Raw genomic sequence first — 23,650 nt, forward strand, 5'->3', positions numbered from 1 at the left:
TCCAGTATTTTTTAATGAAGTGAAATAGTTCAAATTTAGGTACACGTAACTGTCTGCAAATGCTTAGGTGGTTATGACACATTCATCTGAACTTGTATTACAGGGTATTTAATAGTCTGTGTGGTAACTGACTTGCCTCGTTGCTTTGCTATCTTGCCTCTCTGCTTATTTAACAGGGACTGTATGCTTCTGTATTGCTTTAAGATTCTGTCTGGACTATTAAGTATTTAAAGATACTCTTTAAAAGCCCTTTTAAGACTCTAGGGTCTAAATGCAATAAATTGAGCTTCTTAGAAGGTCATGCTGAATAAACATTTCATGTCAATACCAATCATTAAGTCTACATTTAAAAAGGGCATTTCATGAGGAGAGCTATTGTCTCATTTTTCTTTTGTTATTTGTTCTCTTTCGGCTACTTTGATTAGGCCTGAAACCACACACTATAGCCTTTACATTTTGTTTTGCCATTTTGCTGGCAAATCTTGTCTGGTTTCAAATCTTCTCTCTGGTGCCATATTTTCATTTGGCTCAGGACATAGCTTAGACCCATCACTGCCAGCTAAAACGGAACAAGTAAATCCAAGTCCATACCCACTCAGTCACTGTCGAGGGCAGCGCCATTCCCCAGCTCTCCAGATTGCAACCCTAGAGTCATTTTATACTTTCTCCTCTGCCTTCCTCCTCCTTTATCAAATATTCCATCAGAGTCTTACCATTTTCTTGTTATCTGCAGTAATGTGATTCACCCCTTCTTCTCCATCTAGATTCTCAGGGCCTATCACATGTTACTACAATAGCTTCCTGGTTGGCCTCCCAGATTCCAATTACTCCCCAGCCAGTCAGCACTCCCTTGCCGGGATAAGCTCCCACAGATATCATTTATACCATATGCACCTCTACCTAAAAATTGGTAACGGGATCAAATATGAATCCTTCAGCATCTTTTCGAAGTCCACACAGGAATTATTTACCACCCTGTTATCTCAACAACCCGTCCCCCCATCCCTTGCTCCCTCCCACCCTCCTTCCTTTCCTTTCTATCTCTCCACCAGCCCCCTTTCTCTTGTTTCACTTCTGAAGTTTCCACTCAAGCCACACCTTGCTTGCTGTGTCCACTGTGTGACTTGCTATTTCCAAAGGTCTGGTCCTTTGCAAATGCCTTTCCCTCCAGTTGGCAATACCTTCTGCCCATATGACTGTTTATACCCTGCAGTATCTACTTCTAAAAACATGACTTAACAGTTCTTTGGGGATGCTTTCCACGATTACATCTGACTGCTCACTCCACACATTCAATATCTCCTAAGCACGTATATTCCATTTGTGTTTCCAGTTGCTACTCTGTGCGTGTGTTTTTTAGGCTCTTTTCTATATTGATTTCCTGTCACATCCAAACAGGTTGTAAACGTCTTGAGGGCAAGGGTCCAGCCCTGATTTCTCTTCTCCTTCTGCCTTAGTATCAGGTTTTCCACCCAAGAAGTGTTCAATGTATGTTAACTGACTTTTGGGCATTATTATTTTCTTTTAAAAATATTTTATTGAAGTATAGTTGATTTACAATGTTGTGTTAATTTCTGCTGTGCAACAAAGCAGTTCAGTTATATATATATATATATATATATATATATATATTCTTTTTCATACTCCTTTCCATTATGGTTTATCACAGAATATTGAATATGGTTCCCTGTGCTATACAGTAGGATCTTGTTGTTTATCCATCCTGTGTATACTGTTTTGCATCTGCTAATCCCAAACTCCCAATCTTTCCCTCCCCCACCTCACCTCCCTCTTGGCAACCACAAGTCTGTTCTCTGTGTCTGTGAGTCTGTTTCGTGTTGTATTTTAGGTTCCACATATAAGTGATATCATATGGTATTTGTCTAGACTTCTCTTTCTGACTTACTTCACTTAGTATGATAATCTCTAGGTCCATCCATGTTGCTGCAGATTTCCTTCTTTTTTATGGCTGAGTAATATTCCATTGTATATATGTACCACATCATTTTTATCCATTCATCTGTTGATGGACATTTAGTTTGTTTCCATGTCTTGGCTATTGTAAATAGTCCTGCTGTGAACATTGGGGTGCATGTGTCTTTTCGAATCATAGTTTTGTCTAGGTATATACCCAGAAGTGGGATTTCTGGATCATATGGCAACTCTGTCTTTAGCTTTTTGAGGAACCTCCATACTGTTCTTCGTAGTGGCTACACCAATTTACATTCCCCATCAACAGTGTAAGAGGGTTCCCTTTTCTCCACACCCTCTCCAGCATTTAGTATTTGTGGACTTTTTAATGATGGCCATTATGACTTGGGCATTCTTTTTTGACATAAACAAAGGTGAAAGCATCTTCACTCTTACAAAGTTAGTCAGGGTTTCCAGATAGTCTGAGTGTAATCTCTGTCTACCATCTTTACTCAGACATGGAATAACCAGGAAGAGGCAAGTATGCTATTGGCTAAGTACTTAATTCTGTATTTTTTACTGAAGTTCAACTCAGTACATATACTGAGCACCTGATGTGTACCCAGATCACTGACCCCCCACCCCAGAGTTTCTGACTTACTAGGTATGGGGTGGGGTCCAAAATTTTGCATTTCTGACAAGTTCCCAATTTATGCTGATGTTGCTGGTCCGGAGACCACACTTTGAGAACCAGTGATATAGGTGACACAGAAGGAGGTCTAGGACATGGTCCTTGGTTTCAAGGGATTTACAGTCTCTTTAGGGAGACAAGGCAGGCTCAAGAAACATTTAACAGAAGAAAATATTGTAAACTGTTTAAGCATTCATTCAAGAAATTTTGAATAAGTACTAACTATGTGCCCAGCACTGTTCTAGGTGCTGCGGGTTACATCAGTGAACATGATAGACAAAAATCCTCGTTCTCATAGGGGAATTATAGTGGGAGAAAGAAGACAACAAATAAAATATATAAACTGTAAGATACTGTTGAGTCCTAAGATCAAAAAGCAAAGAGGGGGAATAAGAAGTATCAGAGGGGATTTGAAATTTTAGATAGGTGATAAGAGAAGGCCTCCCAAACCTATCATTTGATGAGTATTTATTGAGTGACTATTATGTGTCAGGCACCGTTATAGATCATGGTGATACAGCCATTAATAACACAAATAATAAACCCTGCTCTTATAGAATAGACATACTTATTTGGGAACCAGGAAATCTGAGATTTGGGTTGTAAGCTCTCATCAACTCGCTATGTGAGTAAATGGCTCCTTGCTCTCTCTGAGCCTTGGTTTCTCCACCTGTTACATGGAACAGTTGGACAAAATTATGCCTGAAGTCCTGTACATCTCGAAGGCTACAGAATGCTAAGTCCTTTAGGCAATCAGAAATGTGTGAGAGAACTTGAGGAAGACTTTGCAGAGGAGGAAAACCTTCATGGTTTTTATAGTCATACAGGAGCTACAGAGTGTGGGGGCTGGGAAAGTAATTTCAGAAGAAAAACAGCATGAGCAAAAACATGGAACCAAGAATGGGGGCCACAGTTTCAATGAAGAGTAAAGAGGTCAAAGGGTTCCCATTGTAGAGTAGCTAAGATAGTTGGGTCGGAGGTAGGTGCTCAGTAAAGATGAGGTGGGGGCTGATAATAGATAGTGTTAGATGGGGACCCACTGAGGGTTTTTTGATCAGGAAATGATACGATTATATAATCAAAGTGGTGTTTTAGGAAGATGAATGTAGCAATCATAGTTAAATCTTCAAAATTCGTAATTTTTTTCCATAAGATGATCTTTGAATCATGGAGGTTAAAGCCATGCTATGTTTTATGTCGCTACCCGATGATAATATTGGTATCAAATTAATCTTGAGGTCTTTTTCCAGCCCTAAACCAGTAACAGTACTTGAACCAGTAACACATTACTAGTTAGAGTTAGGTTTTGAAAGCTTGGGAGATGAATTAGAAGAGAAAATTCTTAATCTTTATACATTTTTGTATTCCGTGTTATCCCATGAAATATATGGTTGAATAGATACTGGGTTATCCTCAACCAGGTACACACACACACACACACACACACACACACACATACACACACACACAAATAGTACTCATTTAGAGTGGTGCAAATATCTCTAAGACCGAGCTCTTCCCATCTGCTTGTTTGGTCATAGATAATACAAGGCAGTATTTTTGGAGATTATCCTCTTATTTTTTATCTTTAATCAGCTGAGGAATATCCATATCTGTTGTGAGTTTGCTTTTCTCAAGGCTGAAAGTAAAATCTTCCCCCTAAAAGCAGTTAGTCTGGAAGACAGCAATGATAGGGATTCGCTGTTCAAAAAGTGGGTTGTGGAGACCCAGAGAAAGGTGTCTCAGACAAAAATAGAAGATATGGGTTATGTAAACACTTTAGCCACAGCAAGTTTTACCTTAACTTTCAGATCAAGTCATAACTTCTCAGAGGCATAATGGTGAATTTAACAAACCATGACAGACTAAATCCTCAAAACTCTCACTTTTGAAGGGTAGTTTAAACACAAGTTGAATATGACCTGTAAAAGACTTAACTATCTTCAGAATAAAATAAGCAAATGTGACAATGATGGCTATATTACAGTGGAAAGTGATTATTTTCCCTTTTATTTTCCAAATTCTGTGTAATATTGCTGGATGGTCTGTTTTAGAAAGTGGCAACTTTCTTCGGAGTTGTCTTGAAAAATGAGGCACACCCAGGGAGAAATCTTTCAACATTGCTGTTTGAAGGACAGCCACAACAGCTAAAATATGTAAAGAACCTTGGGATCATAGAACCCAAAATGTTAACTGGGTCACAGGTTATTGTTTTCCCCTTCTATGTATGTATAATTCTTTATTTCTTTTTAATAAACAGGGGATGGAGAATTGTCGTGGGAACACTCTGATGGTGATATCGTCAGGCAACCTGCCAACAGAGAAGCAGTAAGTGTGAATAGCTCAAATAATTCAATACTTCACAGCATCAGGCCAGACTTCCCCTCCCTCCATGGGTACTGTCCCAGCAATGCCATAAAAGGGTCCATCTCTAACACCATTTTTCTTCCCTTTCCTCAGAAGTGTGAATGCCATCATCACCAACCTGGAACCATTTAAGTGCATTGTATAATTGGTAACTGGGGCCAGGACATGAACATGAAGAAGTCATAGCCCAGCCCTTAGGCACCCTTCATCTAGATTAGAAGTTGGTACCCTTTCGGGATGACTTGCCAAATCTTTGTCTTCTGTAAGGAAGGCAAGTCACCACCCCCAGCCTCAACAGTGGGGACCTTCTGTGGGATCGTAAGGTAGGTCAGCCCATCCTTTGGGCACAGGTACCTTGGACATGTCCATAGAAACCTCCCCTAAGCCTTAGGCTCTCAGTCATACAGCTGGAGGAAAGGAAAGGTAGCAGCCAGATTCCCTTTCTCAACCTGCAACATCTTCTCATTTCTCTTCTTGGTGCTAATCTCAGAATAAGCCTTATGAGTGGGCATCTCTTTATGTATAGTAGTAGCGTCTCTTATTCCTTTTTATTTTGAAGTAATTAACAAAAGAGAATCCCTCCAAGAAATATATGTCTAAGTAGAGCAACACTTCAAACCTCTAAAAATCAGAAAAAGAAGATGTTCCAGTTCAAAGGATCTATCACATTAAGGGACTTTATATGAGTCCATATGGGATTGTATGAAATCATGAGTGTGAAACTTTTGAAAATGGTAAAACACTATAGAATTTAAAGAATCTTTCATCCAATAAAAAGAGTATACAAAAAGTACAAAACGTACCAAGGCATTCGTTGCAAATAAATGGGTATTCATCATACCCTCATACAAAAGAAGCATACAGAGCATTCAACGTAGAATTATTTTCATAAAAGCAAGACAAATGGAGACAACCTAAATGCTATCTATAGGGGCTTGGTTAAACACACCCAATCTATAAGACACCATATATTTGTTAAAAAGAATGTGGTACGTCAAAATGTAGTAAAGTGGAGGGATTGCCAAGATATAGTATGTAAACAAAACAAGGTGCAGGATACAATTTATACTATCATTTCCTTATGTAAAAATTGTGTGTGCTTGTGAGTAAATGCATATGAAAAGATCTAGAAGGTCACATACCCATATATTAATTGTGATACTCTCAGAGGGGTGCAAGTGGGCAGGAGGAAAGGTAACGTTTGATTTTTAATTTTGTATCTTATGTATTATTTGATATTTTTCAATGAGCATGAATTAGTTTTGTAATAAATCAAATTTAAATGATTTTTAAAACCTTGGAAATTAGTTCTCAGCAAACATTGGATATTAGGGCAAGAGTCTATGGAATCATAGGTCAGGCCCAAGAATCATGAGGGTATGGAAGAAGGTGTTGATCCAGGACCTAATAAAATGATCAATACCAACATTACAGTGTGGCTAAGGCCATCACATATGCCACTTCTGACCTGCATGCCCCCAGCTTGCCAACACCCTCGGCAAGGAGATGAAAGGATTTGTATTTGTTTTATTGTCTAGTCATATTCTTTTCTAGACATTCTTGTTTCCAAATGAATGGAGAAGGATTTGTGAGTGGAGTGGAGAATAATACTCTGGATATCTCAAAAAAGCAGCACTCCTGCAAGAGAGCGTGGGCTTCCCAGTTTGTGGGTTACATAGACCCCGAGGAAAGACTTTCTCCATCCAGCAGTGTATCTGCTTTATACTAAGTGAGATTCCTTCCAGATCCTGATGGGAGATGATGTCAGTCTCCCTGTTCTGTGTTGTGAATTTCCTCAGCCCCAATTTTTTCTTTTTTAATCATGGTAGGAAGTCGAGAGTGGCTAAATTAGTAGCTGTCAACCAGATGCCATTCTAAGCCAAAGTTAGGTCTCAGTCACCTTAAGCTGGGTGCCTTAGCCCCCAACACTAAGCACTATGGCCCCTCAGTGGTCTTGCTGGTAATGCCATTAATTAGTCTTTCTTCTTGACTTTGTCTCATGCTGTCCCCACCTCCATCATTGTCTTTCAGCCTCGTTGTTCTTCCTAAACTGCTGGTCATAGGGCTGGACTTAATCTGATACTTCCCGTAGCAAAAGAGGTCAGATATAGAAGGCAGGGCCTTGAAAGAGTTATAGATTTTCAAAGCAGTTCAAGACTTATCTTTAGAAATGAACATTTGCGCCTGGTAGGCCAAAATGTCCAGATGGTTCCACTTTATTATAAATAAATATTTTCCTTTGTTCTACAAGGGATAGATATTGCGGGATATGATTTAAATAATAAATAGCATCTGTAGTAACAGAAAAGTATGTACCTGGCACATAGTTGGCACCCAATAAATATGTGTTGAATGAATGGGCGTGGAAGGTAGAGTGAAATGTATGTGTGTGTGTTGCAAAGGCAGGGGGTGGGGGGGCTTCTCCTTAATGTTAATGCATAGGACTTTGTCCCAAATCAGAGAGAAGTTCTTCCAACTTATTAGAAGGTAGGAGAATCCCTTCTGAAAAGCATTTGCAGGCCCAACTTTCCATATGGGAGAAAAAAACACATTTCTGATTCAGTAGAGTGTCCCTTTTAGTAGACTGTTCCTATTCCTAGGGAACCATCACAACCTTGGGTCAACAGAAACACAGCTGATTGGTTTATTTTGCCAAGTGGGCTCAAAACCATCATTTTAACCAAGTTTTACGAAGTGCACAAAAAGGAGAACCAGCGGTTTAATGATGACTACTTTGTAAAAACCTGAAATGGCTTCTGTTTGATTTCCAGATCATAACTTCATATGAACTGGGTCCCTGTACCATCGGGGGAAGTGTATGTGGGGGGTGGGGTGGGGGGGAGGAATGTGAGGAGAGAGAAATAGGCACAGGGTGGAAAGCCAAAACATGAAAGCAAGCATACTTTTGTTTTGGACAACAGCCAAACTCTGATTTTGCCCCCAATAGATTACTCAGAGATTTACCATTAGAAGAGTGAAAGAATTTGGCATAGAAACAATATGAAACACATAAAAATCCATGTCTCATTCACATTTTCAGAACAATGCTCTGGATAGGAAACTGGCCTAAGTATCTCCCAGACAGGGATAGTCCTAGGTTACTCATGACTAAGGTGTAATGTGCTCATGGCTGTGTGGATTCGAATGAATTCTGAAGACATTTTTTAAATTAAACTTTTAATTTTGTGAGTAAATGTAGATTCACTTGCAATTGTAAGAGAGAACATAGAGAGATGGCATGTACCCTTTACCCAGTTTCCCCCAATGGTAACATCTTGCAAAACTGTAGCATAGGATCAGAACGAGGAAGGCACTTCTGAGGCCATTTCTAAACTTCCATGTTTTCCTGTTTCTGCCTTTAAAACCCTTATATCTTAGACCTTAGAACAAGTAAAGAGAAACTCCTGGGTAACTTCTTCAATGGCGGAGATTTTCCAACACCAGGAAAGAACTGTGTAACAGCCATCTCAGAAGCCCGAGATATTTGTCAGTCCTTCAAGTCAGTAAATCAAATAATACCAAAATATTGAGCAGAAGAAAACAAAGCCTAGACATGTGATCGCTTCTACCTAACTGGTTTTGACCTGCTCTCTCAAACAGCCTATTCACAGCTGGTTTTAAAGATAAGCTCCAATTTCACTTACAACTCCAAGGCGTTAATGCCTTTTTCTCCTTCGCTATAAGTTCCAAGGTCAGAACAGCCCCTGACCGTTCAGGGGAGCAACTCTGAAAGAGCCATTACTCCTAAATCAAAATCCCACACCACCACCCCAACCCTGGGGCTGAAACAGAAGATCCTTTATGTCAGTTATTCTCAACCTTGGCTTCAAATTAGGGTCCCCTGAGGAGTATATAAAAATCCTGATGCCCAGGCCTTACCCCAGACCAATTCCATCGGAATCCCTGGGGGTGGGATTAGTGTTTTTATGGCTCCCCAGGTGATTCTGTGTGCAGCCGAGATGGCGACCAGTGGCGTGTGTGATTGTGAACACTGTAGCAGACTTCTATATGGGAGAGAATTTTTCTTTGGAGCAGCTTTTAAGCAAATGTTTGGGGATCCCTGAGCTTAAGCAGATGTGATCTCTCCCACGTCGTCCCCTTCCTCTCTCCTTTCCCGCTCTCCCACTCTCCTGCCGTCTCCAAAAGCTCAACTATCACTCTCACCCCAAATAAAACCCCTTTTCTTCTTGGCCTCAGTTTCTCTGTCTGTAAAATAAAAGACTTAGATGAGGTTTGGGGAGGGCTGGGTTGGCCTCTGATCAAAAGCCCTGTGTTCCTTTTTTGTGCGTCTTGAATCATTTTTCTCCCCTTATCATATGTCCAGGATCAGAGTCCCCGGTACCGAAGAACAGCTTTTCAATTCGTGTTCACCCTCATGAATCAGAGAACTCCTTGTACTTGCAGTTTATCCTGGGTCAGCTACCTTCCCCTTCAAGTTCTAGCCCCATCGAACCCCCTCCTTCCAGCATCAGTAGGACACCCACCAGCCAAACTGTCCCTCTCTGTGCTCCTTTGGCAAAACTTTGCCAAACTCCAGAAAGGACAGAACAATCTGTAATGGCCTTTGTGGAATGTGAGTGACTGTGGCAGAAAGAGACATATGAGCCATTGTGGGAATGAAAAATATTTGCACTGAGAATCCTGTCTGTGCTCATGATAATAAATCGGTGCAAACTCTTATTTGTGTGAGTTTTTATAGCAACGCACCAGCATGGGCTCTCCTTAGATATAGGATAATGTTCTCTTTCTCTTACTTCAGCTCCTGTTCGCTCTCGCCTCCTCTCACCCATGCCTCCCCACCCCCTAACCAGGAGAGTAATAATAATCCCCAAAGCTAAGTTTGCAACATGTGTGTCTATGGAACACAACTAAAATAAATGTTTTAGGGGATGGTGGGGTCAGGGGATCCCATAACTACCTTCTCAATGTTCCTTGCTATTTCTGTCACTGAATATAAGGATATTCCTTTGTAATTGCTGCAAAAGCTTCTTTCGTGGGACCCACCACCCCCTTCCCTTACCCCTAACGCACAGTGTTATTGGGCTTTAAGCCTTAAGGTTCTATTCTTCATCCGTTCCATCCTCCTGTAACCCCATTCTACTTCATCTCCTGGGCGAGGGGTGGGTAGCAGAATAGTGGGCTCATCGTGTGTCTTGAACCCTTGCTGAAAGAGCAATGATGGGGTTGTCTGTACTACAAGACTCTAAACTTTCATGAGGGACTGCAGCTTTCCTTCGTCCATTCAACAAGGCTTTGATGAGCACCTTCTAGATGCTGGGCACTGTTCTAGGCACTGGAGATACAGCAGTGAACACAACAAAAGTCCTCACCTCTGTGGAGCTGACATTCTAGTGCCATCCTGCACAGTCCATTCTTCTGTCTATAAAACGTCTGGGGTATCTGTGCCCTGCTCTGTGCCCTCATGCCGTTGCCTGCGTTTGGAGTCTCAGTATCTGTTATCCAGACCAGACTCGCCTCCCACCTCTTCCTCCTATCCAGTTCACCGTACACATTGTCAGGGCTCAATGCTTTTGAAACACAGTTCTGACTTTTTTACATACTTAAAAAAAATAAATCCCTGAAAGGCCTCTACACCCTCACCTCTGTTGCCTACCAAATAAAGTCCTCGCCTCTTAGCCTGTCATTGCAAGTCCTCCATGATCTGGCTCTAACCCACTTTTGGAATGTTATCCTTCGGCTCTTCCCTTTTATGGACTCTATGTTCTCTGCTACACCTTCTCAACTTGGAAATCTCTGCCTGGAATATTCTTCACCAAGTCTGCCTGTAAAAAGTCTACTCATGCTTCATGGCCCAGGTCACAAACCCTCCCCAACTAGAAGCTCTCTGTCTCGTCCTAATTTGCACAGCATTTTATCCTTCTTCTGTGGCCTCTGTCACACTCTGCCTTGCCTTGCAGGTGACTATGTAAATTCCTAAACCTGAAGGTGAGATTCTTGGGAGCAGGAAAGATACTTTACCCTTTTGGGCTATTTTTCTCCCTCAGGAGCTTGTCTGTGAATCTAGTCCAGTCTCCTGCCAGAAGAGAGAGAAATCTCGGCATGCTGCCAGCGCTGTTCTTCCGCCACATCCCAGTCTCTCTGTTGGTTTTGGTGGACACGCAGTTAAGATCAGAGCTCGTCACTAAAAACGGTCAAACAGCTTCTGAGGTAGCTAAGTCCATCTCAGTCTTCTCATTGGTAGATTCGGGGGGGGGCTGAATTTGTCCTTTGTCATTTCACAGAGACATTCTTACCACCGCTCGCACTATGATCCCCCAGCAAGCCGACAGGCTGGAGGTCTGCCCCGCTTTCCCGGAGCCAGAAGTCACCGGGGAGCGCTCATGGATTCGCAGCAAGCGTCAGGAACCATCGTGCAGATCGTCATCAATAACAAACACAAGCATGGCCAGGGTAAGGGACGTGCTTCTTTGGTACTGCACCCTGTCGGGGCTTCAGCAGCCCTGGTCTTTGGAGAGCTGGGAAAGGACCCTTTCTCCCATACATATCAGACATTCCCATGTGGATCACTCACCATCCGGTCTACCAAGCGAGTGTGGACAAGTGACTCCAGAGGACTGTTAGGACTTTCCTAAATACAGTCCAAAGACCATAGTTTATATTTCAGGAGTATCTGTCCTTATTAAGGACCAAAGGTGAGAAAGCCGTGGACCTGATGCCCCCTCCAGCATTTTCTCCGTTGCCTCTGGGGGTTGAAGGTCATTTGGGAAAGTTTGCTGGGGCTTTAACAGAACGAAAGGCGGTTTGTTTTCCAGCAGGACACCCAATATTCAGAGGTAGTTGGCTTTAAACGCCTCTAAAGCTCTCATCTGAACCGTAGAGATAGTAATTCTCACCCCTCATTGCCCCAGCTTCTCCTGGCGCTCTTGTTAAAGGCACTTATTCCAGGCTTCCCACTCAGAGATTCTAATTCATAGGAGGAGATTATGCTTAGAAGTGAGTAATCCAGTGAGAAATCCAGAAACCTCCTGGCTGAGCACCCACTCGGCCAAGCACGTCCACCGCCCGTTCCTTCCTGCACAGAGCTCTCCAGCCACTGCGTGCACCCCACCCCCGCCGCCTCCCGGCCAGTAGCGGGGGTCGGGGGTGGTGGGGGGAGGAGAAATTCGATCAAACAATTGACTGCTTCTTACTCCTTTAGGCATCCTGTCAACCAGCTCTTCAGAGCAAAAGCTCAGCTGGTTCCTTTTTATGAAACCACAAACATGTTTTGTTTCCTTTAAAGGAAAAACAAATCAAAGGCAGTTCTCTGAATGGGTTAAAAGTAATAAATTATTAAACCAAATGATTGAATAACATGGGTGAAAAACAATCCGTTACAAAGAACTCCTACTATAAATCTCAACAAAGCTGGTCAGGCCAAAGCCAGTTGATCACATCTGTTACTAGTTAGATGTAAATTTCAGATTACAGATAAAAAAATTAAATTGCTTTTGAAACTAACAGGCTTAAAAAAAGAACATTCAAAATAAAACTCTTAATAAAAAATGGTGAGGTATTAGAAGAATTGGAAATATTTACTATTGATCTGGGTTTGATTTGAAATTTATTATTTTTAAATTCCAAGGCATTCTGATATGAATTTATGAAATGAGGAGGAGGAGTTAGGTAAGGATGCAGTTTGATTTTCAATCCTAAATTGCCTTCAATAGATTCCATTTGCTCTGAAAGTATTTTAAAGCCTTAAAAAACGTGTGGGGAAATGGTCTTTGAAAATCCTAAATCCCATAATTTCCACAGGCCTCTTCATTTTCAGGGCAGAGGCTCATCCCTTGATTTCTCCATGTCCTACAAAAGCCCCAGCTGGTTTACATTTATTCATTGACCCCACTGATTTGAATGCAGCTGTTCTCTCCTGACCTTTCTCTATTATAGTTCATTGGAGAGTCACTTGTCCCTGTCTCCGAATCCCAGCACCCCAGCTGGATGATCGAAATCATCTTGAGAATTTGTTGGTGGGGAGAAGGCTGTGTTTCCCCCTAGAGAGCTGATCTCACCCTATTGCACTTCAGAGTGTAGGCTCTTACCCAGTCTGGATTATTCCCTTAGTCCAAATGTTTAGGGGACAGGGGACCTGGCTATATAACCCTGGGGGTCCTGCCTGCCCCGCTCCTTAGCCCTCCTGCTAACAATGTGTTCTTCTGTGATACATCTACTTTGTCCCTTGCTAGAGTTCAAGAGGAGAAGCAGTAGGACCCCACCATTCTTGAGTCCAGCCTAAACTTTCTTGAAGCAGAGTCTGCACCCACACAATCTCGTTGTCTAGAAGGGTGTGTCACTGTCTGGGGAGGAGAGAGAAGAGGGGTTGGCGGGAGAGAGAACAACACATCTGGTCCATCTTGTCCTGTGATTCCATCAACAGTTTAGATTTCAAGCCCCTATTCTATCTCACTGTACGATTAGGAGCTTCTCTGGCTTAGGTTCTTGGAAATCTTTACATGGATTGACCTGTTAGAGTGTCTAGTACTCTAGCAGCTCTTGCAGAGGACAGGAAAAGGCAGCCGACATCGTCCATATTTCCTAATGTGACCCAGTGGATTTGATGAGAGAAATAGCCCAATGATTCATCCTTCTGAGGCCATTGTCTTGCAGCCAAATCAGTCAGTTCCTAAGAAACGCCCCAAGTGGAGCTACTTCTCCCACCCTCGCCCCGCCTTAAGTGATACAACCCACCCTAGAGATGTTGTTGATTGGGATACCGACAGGTCTCCCTGGGCATGATGAGGTGATGGGAATAATGAGAAACACACCCAGTCCCCGTCATGGCTGGAAATCTCCAGAATGTCTCAGCACTTTCAAAAAAGAGAGAGCTCATTCTCAGACCTCCCTATTTGCGGCTCTGTGCAGGTCTTATACTGGAGCTTAGCTCCGTGCCTCACAGTCAAAGCCGGATAGGTTTTGGTTGGTTTGCACTGAAGGATGTTCCTGTGACTCCTTCCCTTCATAGGCCCCTCAGCCTGCAGCCCGGATGCTTGCTCTTGCAAACCGCACCTCTCCCCCAGAAAACATGGAGCCGGTGACTTCTCTTCCACCCAGCAAATGTGAGACCACCAAAGGGTATCTCTAGAGCAGTCAGTGATTCGCTGTAGCCAAATCTCTGCAGCTACTATGAGGATACAGGACATTGCCAGAAGATTAGAGGCGTAAAAGGCTACCTTTCACCACTTACCCGGGAGGGGTGGGTCCTTTCCTTCTCAGTCTTGTCTCAGCACCTTCCTTCCCGCTCCAGAGAGTAAGCCAGCACCACTGAGCTCCGTACCCATCTGTGTTAGCAGATCAGATTCTCATAGCATTTGACATTCTGAATGGATTTGCTTCAGAATCTGGAAAAAACTTGGCCCTTTGAGAAGACCAGTAGTTTTTGCAACTAGTCTCCCTGGACAGCAAACCTTCCTGGGAGATTTTCATGCCTAGAAGCACATCCACTTGGGCCATCCCAATGCTCTATGGAACTACAGGTCTGAACACTACATTCTAGCAGATGTTCCTTATCAGACACCCTGGACAGCTAGAACTCTGCTTTCATGCATCCATTCATTCCTCCATTTAAAACATACTATTGGATGGCCTACTATGTGTCAGGCCCTTGTGGGCATCCAGAGGCCTCTGCTGAAGATCCTGAATAGTTGCTGACAGGAGAGCAAGGCACAAGCTGTTTTTCGGTTACAGAGGCTGCTCTGTAAACACATCTCCACGGGCACAACAAGAACAAAGGATGCTTGATGTCTTAAGGGGTTCAGGGCTTCGGCTCTGAGCACCGGGGCCCATTTCAGCTCCCTAGCCTTTAATTTCCAGTCCTGTGTTCTCTTCCAGTGTGTGTTTCCAATGGAAAGACCTATTCCCACGGCGAGTCCTGGCACCCAAACCTCCGGGCATTTGGCATTGTGGAGTGTGTGCTGTGCACCTGTAATGTCACCAAGCAAGAGTGCAAGAAAATCCACTGCCCCAGTCGATACCCCTGCAAGTATCCTCAAAAAATAGATGGAAAGTGCTGCAAGGTGTGTCCAGGTAAAAAGGCAAAAGGTGCGTTGGTTGGAAGCCCTGCCGTTGGTTGACTGAGATCCCCACATAGTCATTCTCAATGTTCTTTGAGTATCAGAAACATAACCACAACCTGCCATATAATTGTAATGGTAATAGTTCTAATAACTGACAACAAGCTACGTTCGCTCCTCTCTTGAAGGGCTGATAAGATGGCTGCTTGGAAGAAAGTGACTTCTCAGAAACAGGCTGGGGATTTGCTTGTGTCTACCACACCTTTGGTCCCACGTAGCCCTAAGGGCCGAACTTAAGCCTTGCTTTTCTAAATAGTAGAGAAATTAGGTTATCGTGATTATTAGGAAGGACAATAGCACCCTTCGTTTATATCACCGTTTAACTCATCAAAGCACAATCACCTTCGTTTTCTCTTTCAGATAGGACTAGAGACAGGTGAGGCATAGTGGAAGGAGAGTGGGTTCCGGTCCTAATAACTAACTTGCTGGGTGACCTTGGAAATGTGCCAGATCTTCTCTAGGCTGCATCTATACAATGAAAAGTTTGGAATAGTTGATATCTAAGCTTCCTTCCAATTCTAAAATGCTATAATGATACTATCATTTCTCTATTAAAGACAAGAAAACGGAGGTGTATAAAGTGAAGTGACTTGCCCAGAGTCACAGAAATAGATAAGAAAACCAAGGTTTGGAACCCAGGTCACTTCCAGCCCATTGTTTTTTCCAGGCCAGAAGAAAATGTTGACTGATAAAAAAAAAAAAAAAAAAAGACAAATCAGTTACTTAAATGTTGGTTTTGACACACGAGCTAGAGAAAAATACAGTCCGTAGTATTGGGGTGACAGAGTACTGGCTTGATAATTAAGCATTCTAGCCCTGGCGCTGCCACTGGTTTCCTGTGTGACCTAGAACAGGTCACTTCATCTCTCTGAGCCTCAGTTTCCTTCTCTGCAAAACGAGAGGGTTAGAGTAGATTTCTTAGGGTCTTTCCAGCTCTGACATTCAAGGACTGAATGAATTAATCACTTCCAGGCACATGAGTTTATCATTTCTTATATCTACCTGCAAAGCACTGTTGTAAACACAGATGAAAAACCAAATGTTTTTAGGGACTGCCCTGGTGGTCCAGTGGTTAAGACTCCACGCTCCCAAGGCAGGGGCCCTGGGTTCGATCCCTAGTCAGGGAACTAGATCCTGTGTGCCACATCTAAGACCCGGGACAGCCAAATAAATAAATATTTTTTTTTTAAAAAAATGTTTTTAAGTGTAGGCAGAGAGCTAAATCATTTATTCAATTTAAGCAATTCCTCATGAGTAGCAGACAGACATGAACTTCGTCAGCGTATTCAGTATATATGTATTTTGAGCATCTTCATGTAGGCCAATGGTTCCCAAACTTCTCTGCACATTGGAATCCCCCAGAGAGCTTCTAAAAATACCTGTGTCTCTTGGACCAACAACTGAGGACTAGACAGGCCCGGGGATGAGTAGGCCGTCAGTGTGGCTGGACCACCAAGGACCAGAGGGCAGTGTGGAAGGATGCCAGGATGGACGGAGGATGGAAACGAGGACCAGGTGGTCTCTTCTGCTAAAAACAAGACAACAGGCCCAACATGGAGTCAGTTTTGCTAAGCCCCATGTCACCAAATCGAGACAATTAATTTTCACTCTCCCAGAAATGAAATCCTACACCAATCAATCAGGAGTCACCTGATCAGCACTACTAGTGAGGTCGCCTGCCTGATAGACCCATGCCATCCCTTAAAGGAAAGTGCCCTGGCAATAACCAATCCACTTTTTTTCCAAATATAACTTCCTTGTTCCTGTTCCCTTCTGCCTGTAAAAGTCTTTCATTTTGTACAGCTCCTTGGAGCTCCTTTCTATCTGTTAGACTAGATGCTGCCCAATTTTAACCAATTTTTGCTCAAATAAACTCTTAAAACAAAAAAAAAAAAAAAAATACCTGTGTCTCATCCCCAGAGATTATGATTTAATTGATTTGAGTTGTGGCCTGGGGTTTGGAATTTTAGAAGATCCCCACATAACATTAATTTGCAGACAAGTTTGGGAACCACTGCTGTAGGCCCAGGGTAGCTCATGGTTTTGCTAATCAAAGTGTGGTTTATGGACCGGCAGCACCTGGGAGCTAGTGAGAAAACCAGACTCTCAGGTCCCACCCCAGACCTGCCGCATCAGAACCTGGATTTTAACAAGGTCCCCCAGGTGAGTGCAATGCACATTAAAGTTTGGGAAGCACTGATTTATGGCACGAACAAAATCTTTCTTAATGTAACAAGCTTCGTCTTCCAGAGTAGGGCCAGAGTGTGGGTAGGACGGACAGGAGCTATCTGATATGGAGTGGAGAATCGGGGCATTAAAATTGTTGAGGAAATGTACTCGCTAGGGGCACGGAGAGAGCACATTCTGAGGATATGAACATGGCAGCCACCCAGCCATGGACCTATTGTAACTTCCAAGTCTGCCACCTCACTGGATCCCCAGGCCTTTTAGTGTCACCTGGAAGTAGTTCTACCAGCACAATTTTCTCTCCTGTCAAGGGTCTAATGCCTATCATCATAAAAGCAATACAAGATAATTTCGTACACAAACTAATAGTTACCTAAACTACCCAGGTAAGATAAACCCTCCCACTATATCATATTCCAATTTGAATCTCACACCTTCAGACCACATCCCATTTCTTTGTGTGGTTAGGATTGTGTTGCTGTACGTGATCCAAATAAGAGCGAAGGAATCAAAACGGTGTGGGCCCAGTACACAGGACAGGCACTGCCTTTCAGGTGGTGGCATTTATTAAAACCTTTATGTTCATACTCTTTGGCTAAGCAGTTCTACTTGTAGAAATCCAAAGAAAGTGATCAGAGACGTACAGAGATATACAAACAAGGATTTTTGCTGCAGTGCTGTTTACAATAGTGAATTATTGGAAACAAACTGAAAGTCTACCAGTATGGAAATGGTTAAATAAATTACGGTATATCTGTACTGTGGCATATTATATAGCCACTAAAAATCACTATAGAACAAGATTTAATGGCACAGAAACATACTTGCAATATGTCTGTTAAGTACAAAATCTTCAAGCTAGAAAACAATATGTATATTATGATCTAGGTCACACAGAAAACCAGTGGCAGAGCCAGGGCTAGAACTCTTGACCATCAATCCAGTACTCTGTCACCCCAATACTACAGACTGTATTTTTCTCAAGCTCGTGTGTCAAAACCAACACTTAAGTAACTGATTTGCCTTTTTTTTAAAAAAAAATATCAGTCAACATTTTCTGCTGGCCTGGAAAAAACAATGGGCTGGAAGTGACCTGGGTTCCAAACCTTGGTTTTCTTATCTATTTCTGTGACTCTGGGCAAGTCACTTCACTTTATACACCTCAGTTTTCTTCTCTTTAATAGAGAAAACGTTGATAATATGCTTAGCCAAAAACAAAAAGACTGGAAGGGCATATGGCAAAATGTAACAGTGGCCATCTTTGGGTGACTGAATGATGGGTAGTTATTTTCTTCTTTTTTGTTTATCTGTATTTTCTAAATTTTCAACAATAAACGCGTATGACTTTTGTAATTAGAAAAAGTAATAGAGGCTATTATTTTAAAAACTGCCCTCAGAATCCCAATTGGCAATATACTGAAGAGCCTCATTGACAATGTGTTTCTCTGGAAGAGTGGCTTTTCCCGCTTTCCCGTGCTGCTCAGACGTGTAGAGATAGAGGACTTACTGGGCAACGTGGAAGGAGAGAGTGTCTCTCCCATTCTGTCACCTGCCCTCAGCAAGCCACACATGGATGTCTGCAAATTGAAAGTCTCCCACCTCTCTCTCTCTCTCTCTCTCTCTCTCTCTCGTCTTTGCTCTGGCAGAGGCTGGCCTTGCTTCATGTGTCAGTGGCCATCTGCAGGGTTGTGTAGGACTTCTACTCCCTGAAGGTTCCCCAACTCACCTTTCCACCCCACCATACCACCCCAATATACCTGGAATTCCCGTAATGACACACTCCTTTTGGGTTACAGCATAAAAAGCCCCTGGTAAGACTTCAAGTTTGTTTCCTGGGCTGGGATATTACATCTCCTGCATCAGTCATCCCCACTTCCATATGGAGTGGTTTCTCAATTTCTTAGTTCTGGAGGGCTCAGGACAGGAGCATTCTCGTGGGAAGTGGAAATGCCCAGAAATTACTTCAGGTATGGCATACTTCCCCAGAAGGAAATGAAAGTAGGTTCACGTGCAGTGATCAGGAAGCACCTTGAAGTGGACCATGTGGAATGAAGAGGTTGCCGAGTAGGTAGTTTGAAAGACACGCTCTGTTTATTTACTCTTAATATTTTCATGCGCCAGCCAGGGGTGAGTCACTAATGGATCTTGTTGTTTATAGATCCCTTCTGGTGAGTAAATTAAGTTCTTGGAGGGGAGGGGTGGTGGGGCAGGATAACTCTTCAGGACACTGGGAGGACTTCCAGTGTATGATAGGTACTTCCAGTGCCATCACGGATTTCATATGGCTGTGATAGCTATAGCTAGTATTAAGCTGGTGGGCAAGATTTAACACAGGAACCCGGTTCTCATTCTAAAGGTGGTAATTAAATACATAGAGGTTCCTGTATACTCCATGGCCTCCTCCCCCCTCCACCTACTGAAAAGTGCTCGTGCAAGTCCCTTCATCACCTAATGCATCGCCAACAAAGACCAGCCCGCCGAGTAATTAAATAACTAAAAAGAAAGACACAAGGAGAAAGAAAGCTTGACTCTAGGATAATCTACGAATTGAGTAATCCAACCTGGAATCATCCAGAGAGGACTAGGATTTTGTCCTTCCAGTGCCAAAATGGTGGTGGGGATGGGAGAGCTAATCAGGTCAGCAAGAGACATGCGATAGCAATTTGATTACAACCTCTAGTCCAAGTGCCTCTGATTGGCTAACAATGAGTCCCCCTAATTAGAGTCACGGGCCCAAAGCACTCAACACCCACCGCTTTCATCAGATGTGCTTACAGATGGCTTCTGCGCATATTCAGAATTTTTCAGGGTGTCCTCAGCCTGTCTTTGTTGTTCCCGATTTGAGTGTTATACTTTAAGTGCACAGCTGAAGAGGGTGCTGATTACAAGGCCAGCAAAGCAAGTTAAGTCATGGATAACCAACCAAGGGAAACTTCTTTCAGTAGCGGGCTGAGGAAAGAGGAGGGTGGAGCAGAATGGGGAGTAAGAGGGGGCTGGTACCTTTATGCCTGGAAGCTGAAATCCAACAAGTTAGTTTATACTTTAAATGATCCATAGTTGAGGGATTTGACCAATTTTTTTGTGTCTTCCAACCGTTCATTTGGCATAGCATACATATGACTAATCTGACATCTAGGTTTTGGCACTGGTGTTGATCCGGTATTAGCATTCCGCTTACAAACGAATCAAAGAGCGTTCAGAAATGTCAAGCCAATTTGGATAGATCCTTTGGGCAAGTATATGCACATAAATGAGTGTCATAAATGTTTTCTAAGTATACCTAATTGACGTCAGGGAAGCTAACCGAGGCGTTCTGTCAGCCCATTCCTTGGGTCTCTGTTGGCAACGCTGAGCTAGCCCAACCATGATCCTGACCCAGCATCGAAAATCCTGTGTTCCCTTAAGCGCCCAGCAGATTTGTACCTCGTCACATTCTTCCTCTTTGTGAAGATCCACTTCTCACGTGGTGGTGGTGGATCCAGTGTAGCTTTGGGGCCAGTGTTCTGTCATCACGCGGACTTAAAAGTCATGTGCTTCTTTGTGATTTCGTGGCTGTTACAGGGGCAGCCTCAGCTGAGCCAGTGAAATATGGGTGGGATTTCTATCTCTGTAGGAATGTTCTTGTAGATTGTCCACTTTTGATGCTTGTGTGGTGCTATGAACAAAGAGATGCATAAATACAGAGGTTCGCTCCTAGTTTTGGAAAACCATGACAAATCTCTACTTGCTTCCTGATTCCAGAAGAACTTCCTGGCCAAAGCTTTGACAGCAAAGGCTACTTTTGTGGAGAAGAAACCATGCCCGTGTATGAGTCTGTGTTCATGGAGGATGGGGAGACCACCAGAAAAATAGCACTGGAGACAGAGAGACCGCCTCAGGTAGAGGTCCACGTTTGGACCATTCGAAAGGGTGAGCCAGATGACGTTAATTTCTTGTCAATATTTTTGTAAGGGGGACACAGGGAAGGAATGGAAGACTCACCTTCATTTTGCTTCAACCTGTTCCTCTGGGTCAGAAGATTTCCCGATTGCTTAGAAACTAACATATGACTCCCACCGTTGCTGTTGTGGCCTTTAGCTTTAACCAGGACGTGGGCTAAAAGGTAAGTATTGACTGTTGGGTTTTGTTGTCTTTCTCACACAACCAAGGCTGGAGGAGTGCTTCTTAACCCTGGCTGCACACCAGAATCGTCAGGGAAGGTTTTTAAATACCAAATCCCTGAGCCTACCTGCAGAGGGTCTGACTAATTGGCCAGGTGGGGCTTGGGCTTAAGGGTTTGTTCGGAAAGCTCCGCAGGTGATTCTGATGTACACCCAGGGTTTTAAACTCCCAAACTGTAGTCTACCATTGTTTCCCAGAGGAAGCTCAACAAACATGAAAATGCAATCATTCAGTGCACAGCTGAGTCTCTCGAACCATGCTGGGGACTCTGCAGTAAGACAAATTTAAACCATCATCCCTGCAGCTATTCAAACCATCCCATAGCTACGAGACTAGGGCTGATCTAGTCTGGTCAAGTTTTCTAGGAATTGGGAAATAACGCACATCCTTTTTCAATTGGCTCCCGCATAAGGCTCGAGAGTGCTCGAACTTGAGTAAGTTTCAGCATCACACAAGGAGCTGGTTTAAAACACAGTTACCGGGACTTCCCTGGTGGCACAGTGGTTAAGAATCTGCCTGCCAATGCAGGGGACATGGGTTCGATCCCTGGTCCGGGAGGATCCCACATGCCGCGGAGCAACTAAGCCCGTGCGCCACAACTACTGAACCTGCGCTCTAGAGCCCGCTGTGCCACAACTACTGAAGCCCGCACGCCTGGAGCCCGTGCTCCGCTACAAGAGAAGCCACCACAATGAGAAGCCCGCGCACGCACTGCAACAAAGAGTAGCCCCCGCTCACCGCAACTAGAGAAAGCCCGCGCACAGCAATGAAGACCCAACGCAACCAAGATAAATAAATTTATTTTAAAACAGACAAACAAACAAACAGTTACCTGGCCCCATCCAAGAAGTGTGAATTCAGTCAGCCTCCAGTAGGGTCTAAACATTTGTGTTTCTAACAAATAGCAAGGTGATGCTGATACAGGTGGCACTTGGACCCATCCTTTGAGAAACAACTGCTCTAGTATTTTGTGGGCCTTTCTTCTCTCCCTTCTTTCTTTCTCAGAAGAACAAGTTCCTCTCTACCCCTTTAAAAATATGCTAGAACACACATATGAGGCTCATCCCTGTTTGTTTTTGCTCTAGACCCAGGAATGTTGATTTGCCATCCCTAACTCCCTAGCTCCTCTGTAACTGGTCACCAGGACTAAGCGCTGTTCTGTTGGCTTCCCTAGCGGTGACCTCACTACGCATCCATCGCCCCACATCTCTCGCCTCACAGAAATGCATGGATGCTTTTCAACTTGCTAGTGTCGCCTCTAAGTAAGCTCTTGTTCACAGCACTGGGTAATCAAGATATGTGCATAGTGGATAGAGGAAAACCCAGGCTCCATGTCCGTTGCTCCTTGTAGACCTCTCGAGGATTATTTAAGTGGCAGTTTTCAGTTGTTCACGTGTTATTCCGATAAAAGCTATTCAGGCAAGGTTGAGACTGTGGGAGCCCCCTTATTTTCACTCTGCCCATTTTTATAAGGGAAAGTGAAAGGAGCTGTGACTGTTTCCCAAAGGGAAAGATGCTTTCTGGTGAGTTCAGGAATAAGGATGGCTTCTCCATTTACACAACCTGTCTGCAAGACCCACTGCTGGTTCTCGCTGCCGAGCCAGGAGGGTAGCCCGGTGGCTTGGCAGGGACATAGTCTACCCAGACCAGGGGCAAGGGCAGAATGTCTAATACTGCCTTTGGCTGCAGAAACTCCATCCAGCATCCATGCTTGATTCTCTGTGGCTTTCTCCAGGAGCGGGTCCCACGGTCAGCAGCTCTGTCTCCCTTATCTCTGTCCTCTAGAGAACCAGGGGGGAGGTCAGTGAGCCAAGGAAACAAATGGAGTCAGTTATAACCCTCGAGCCGTCCAAGTTCCTGGTTAAGCACATTACACAGCCCCGCTCGAGACTCCTAAGCCCCAGTAGTGAGATGATATGCTCAGCCCAAGCAGAAAAAGGGGTTGGTGGTTCCAGATAGAGAGCGCCTGACCACCTGCCCCACTTTGTGCTTGGCCCCAGGCATCCTCCAGCACTTCCATATTGAGAAGATCTCCAAGAGGATGTTTGAGGAGCTCCATCACTTCAAGCTGGTGACCAGGACAACCCTGAGTAAGTCGTGACTCTCTTTACTCCTCCCTGGAAAACACATCCAGTTTTCAATGTCACATAGCCCCAAATAAAGTACCCACCGTGCTCTCACTGAACAGGAGCAATGGTCCATGTCAGCATTAGAGGATACTCTCTCTCTCTCCTGTGGGTGACTAAACCCAGACTCTCAA

General features: G+C 43.6%; 1 protein-coding gene across 1 annotated transcript in view; it reads left to right on the forward strand.

Moving 5' to 3' along the window:
- The window catches only part of CHRDL1 (chordin like 1), a 114,895-nt gene that overhangs the window by 86,883 nt on the left and 4,362 nt on the right, over positions 1–23,650 (forward strand). Inside the window, exons 7-11 of the mRNA XM_024748616.1 lie at positions 4,863–4,930; positions 11,212–11,380; positions 14,801–15,010; positions 20,971–21,138; positions 23,391–23,480. Coding sequence (XP_024604384.1) covers positions 4,863–4,930; positions 11,212–11,380; positions 14,801–15,010; positions 20,971–21,138; positions 23,391–23,480 — 705 coding nt within the window. The remainder of the gene's footprint in view (positions 1–4,862; positions 4,931–11,211; positions 11,381–14,800; positions 15,011–20,970; positions 21,139–23,390; positions 23,481–23,650) is intronic.

This window comes from Neophocaena asiaeorientalis, unplaced genomic scaffold (assembly GCF_003031525.2).
Source record: "Neophocaena asiaeorientalis asiaeorientalis breed wild unplaced genomic scaffold, Neophocaena_asiaeorientalis_V1.1 scaffold41, whole genome shotgun sequence".
NCBI classification, from domain to species: Eukaryota; Metazoa; Chordata; class Mammalia; order Artiodactyla; family Phocoenidae; genus Neophocaena; species Neophocaena asiaeorientalis.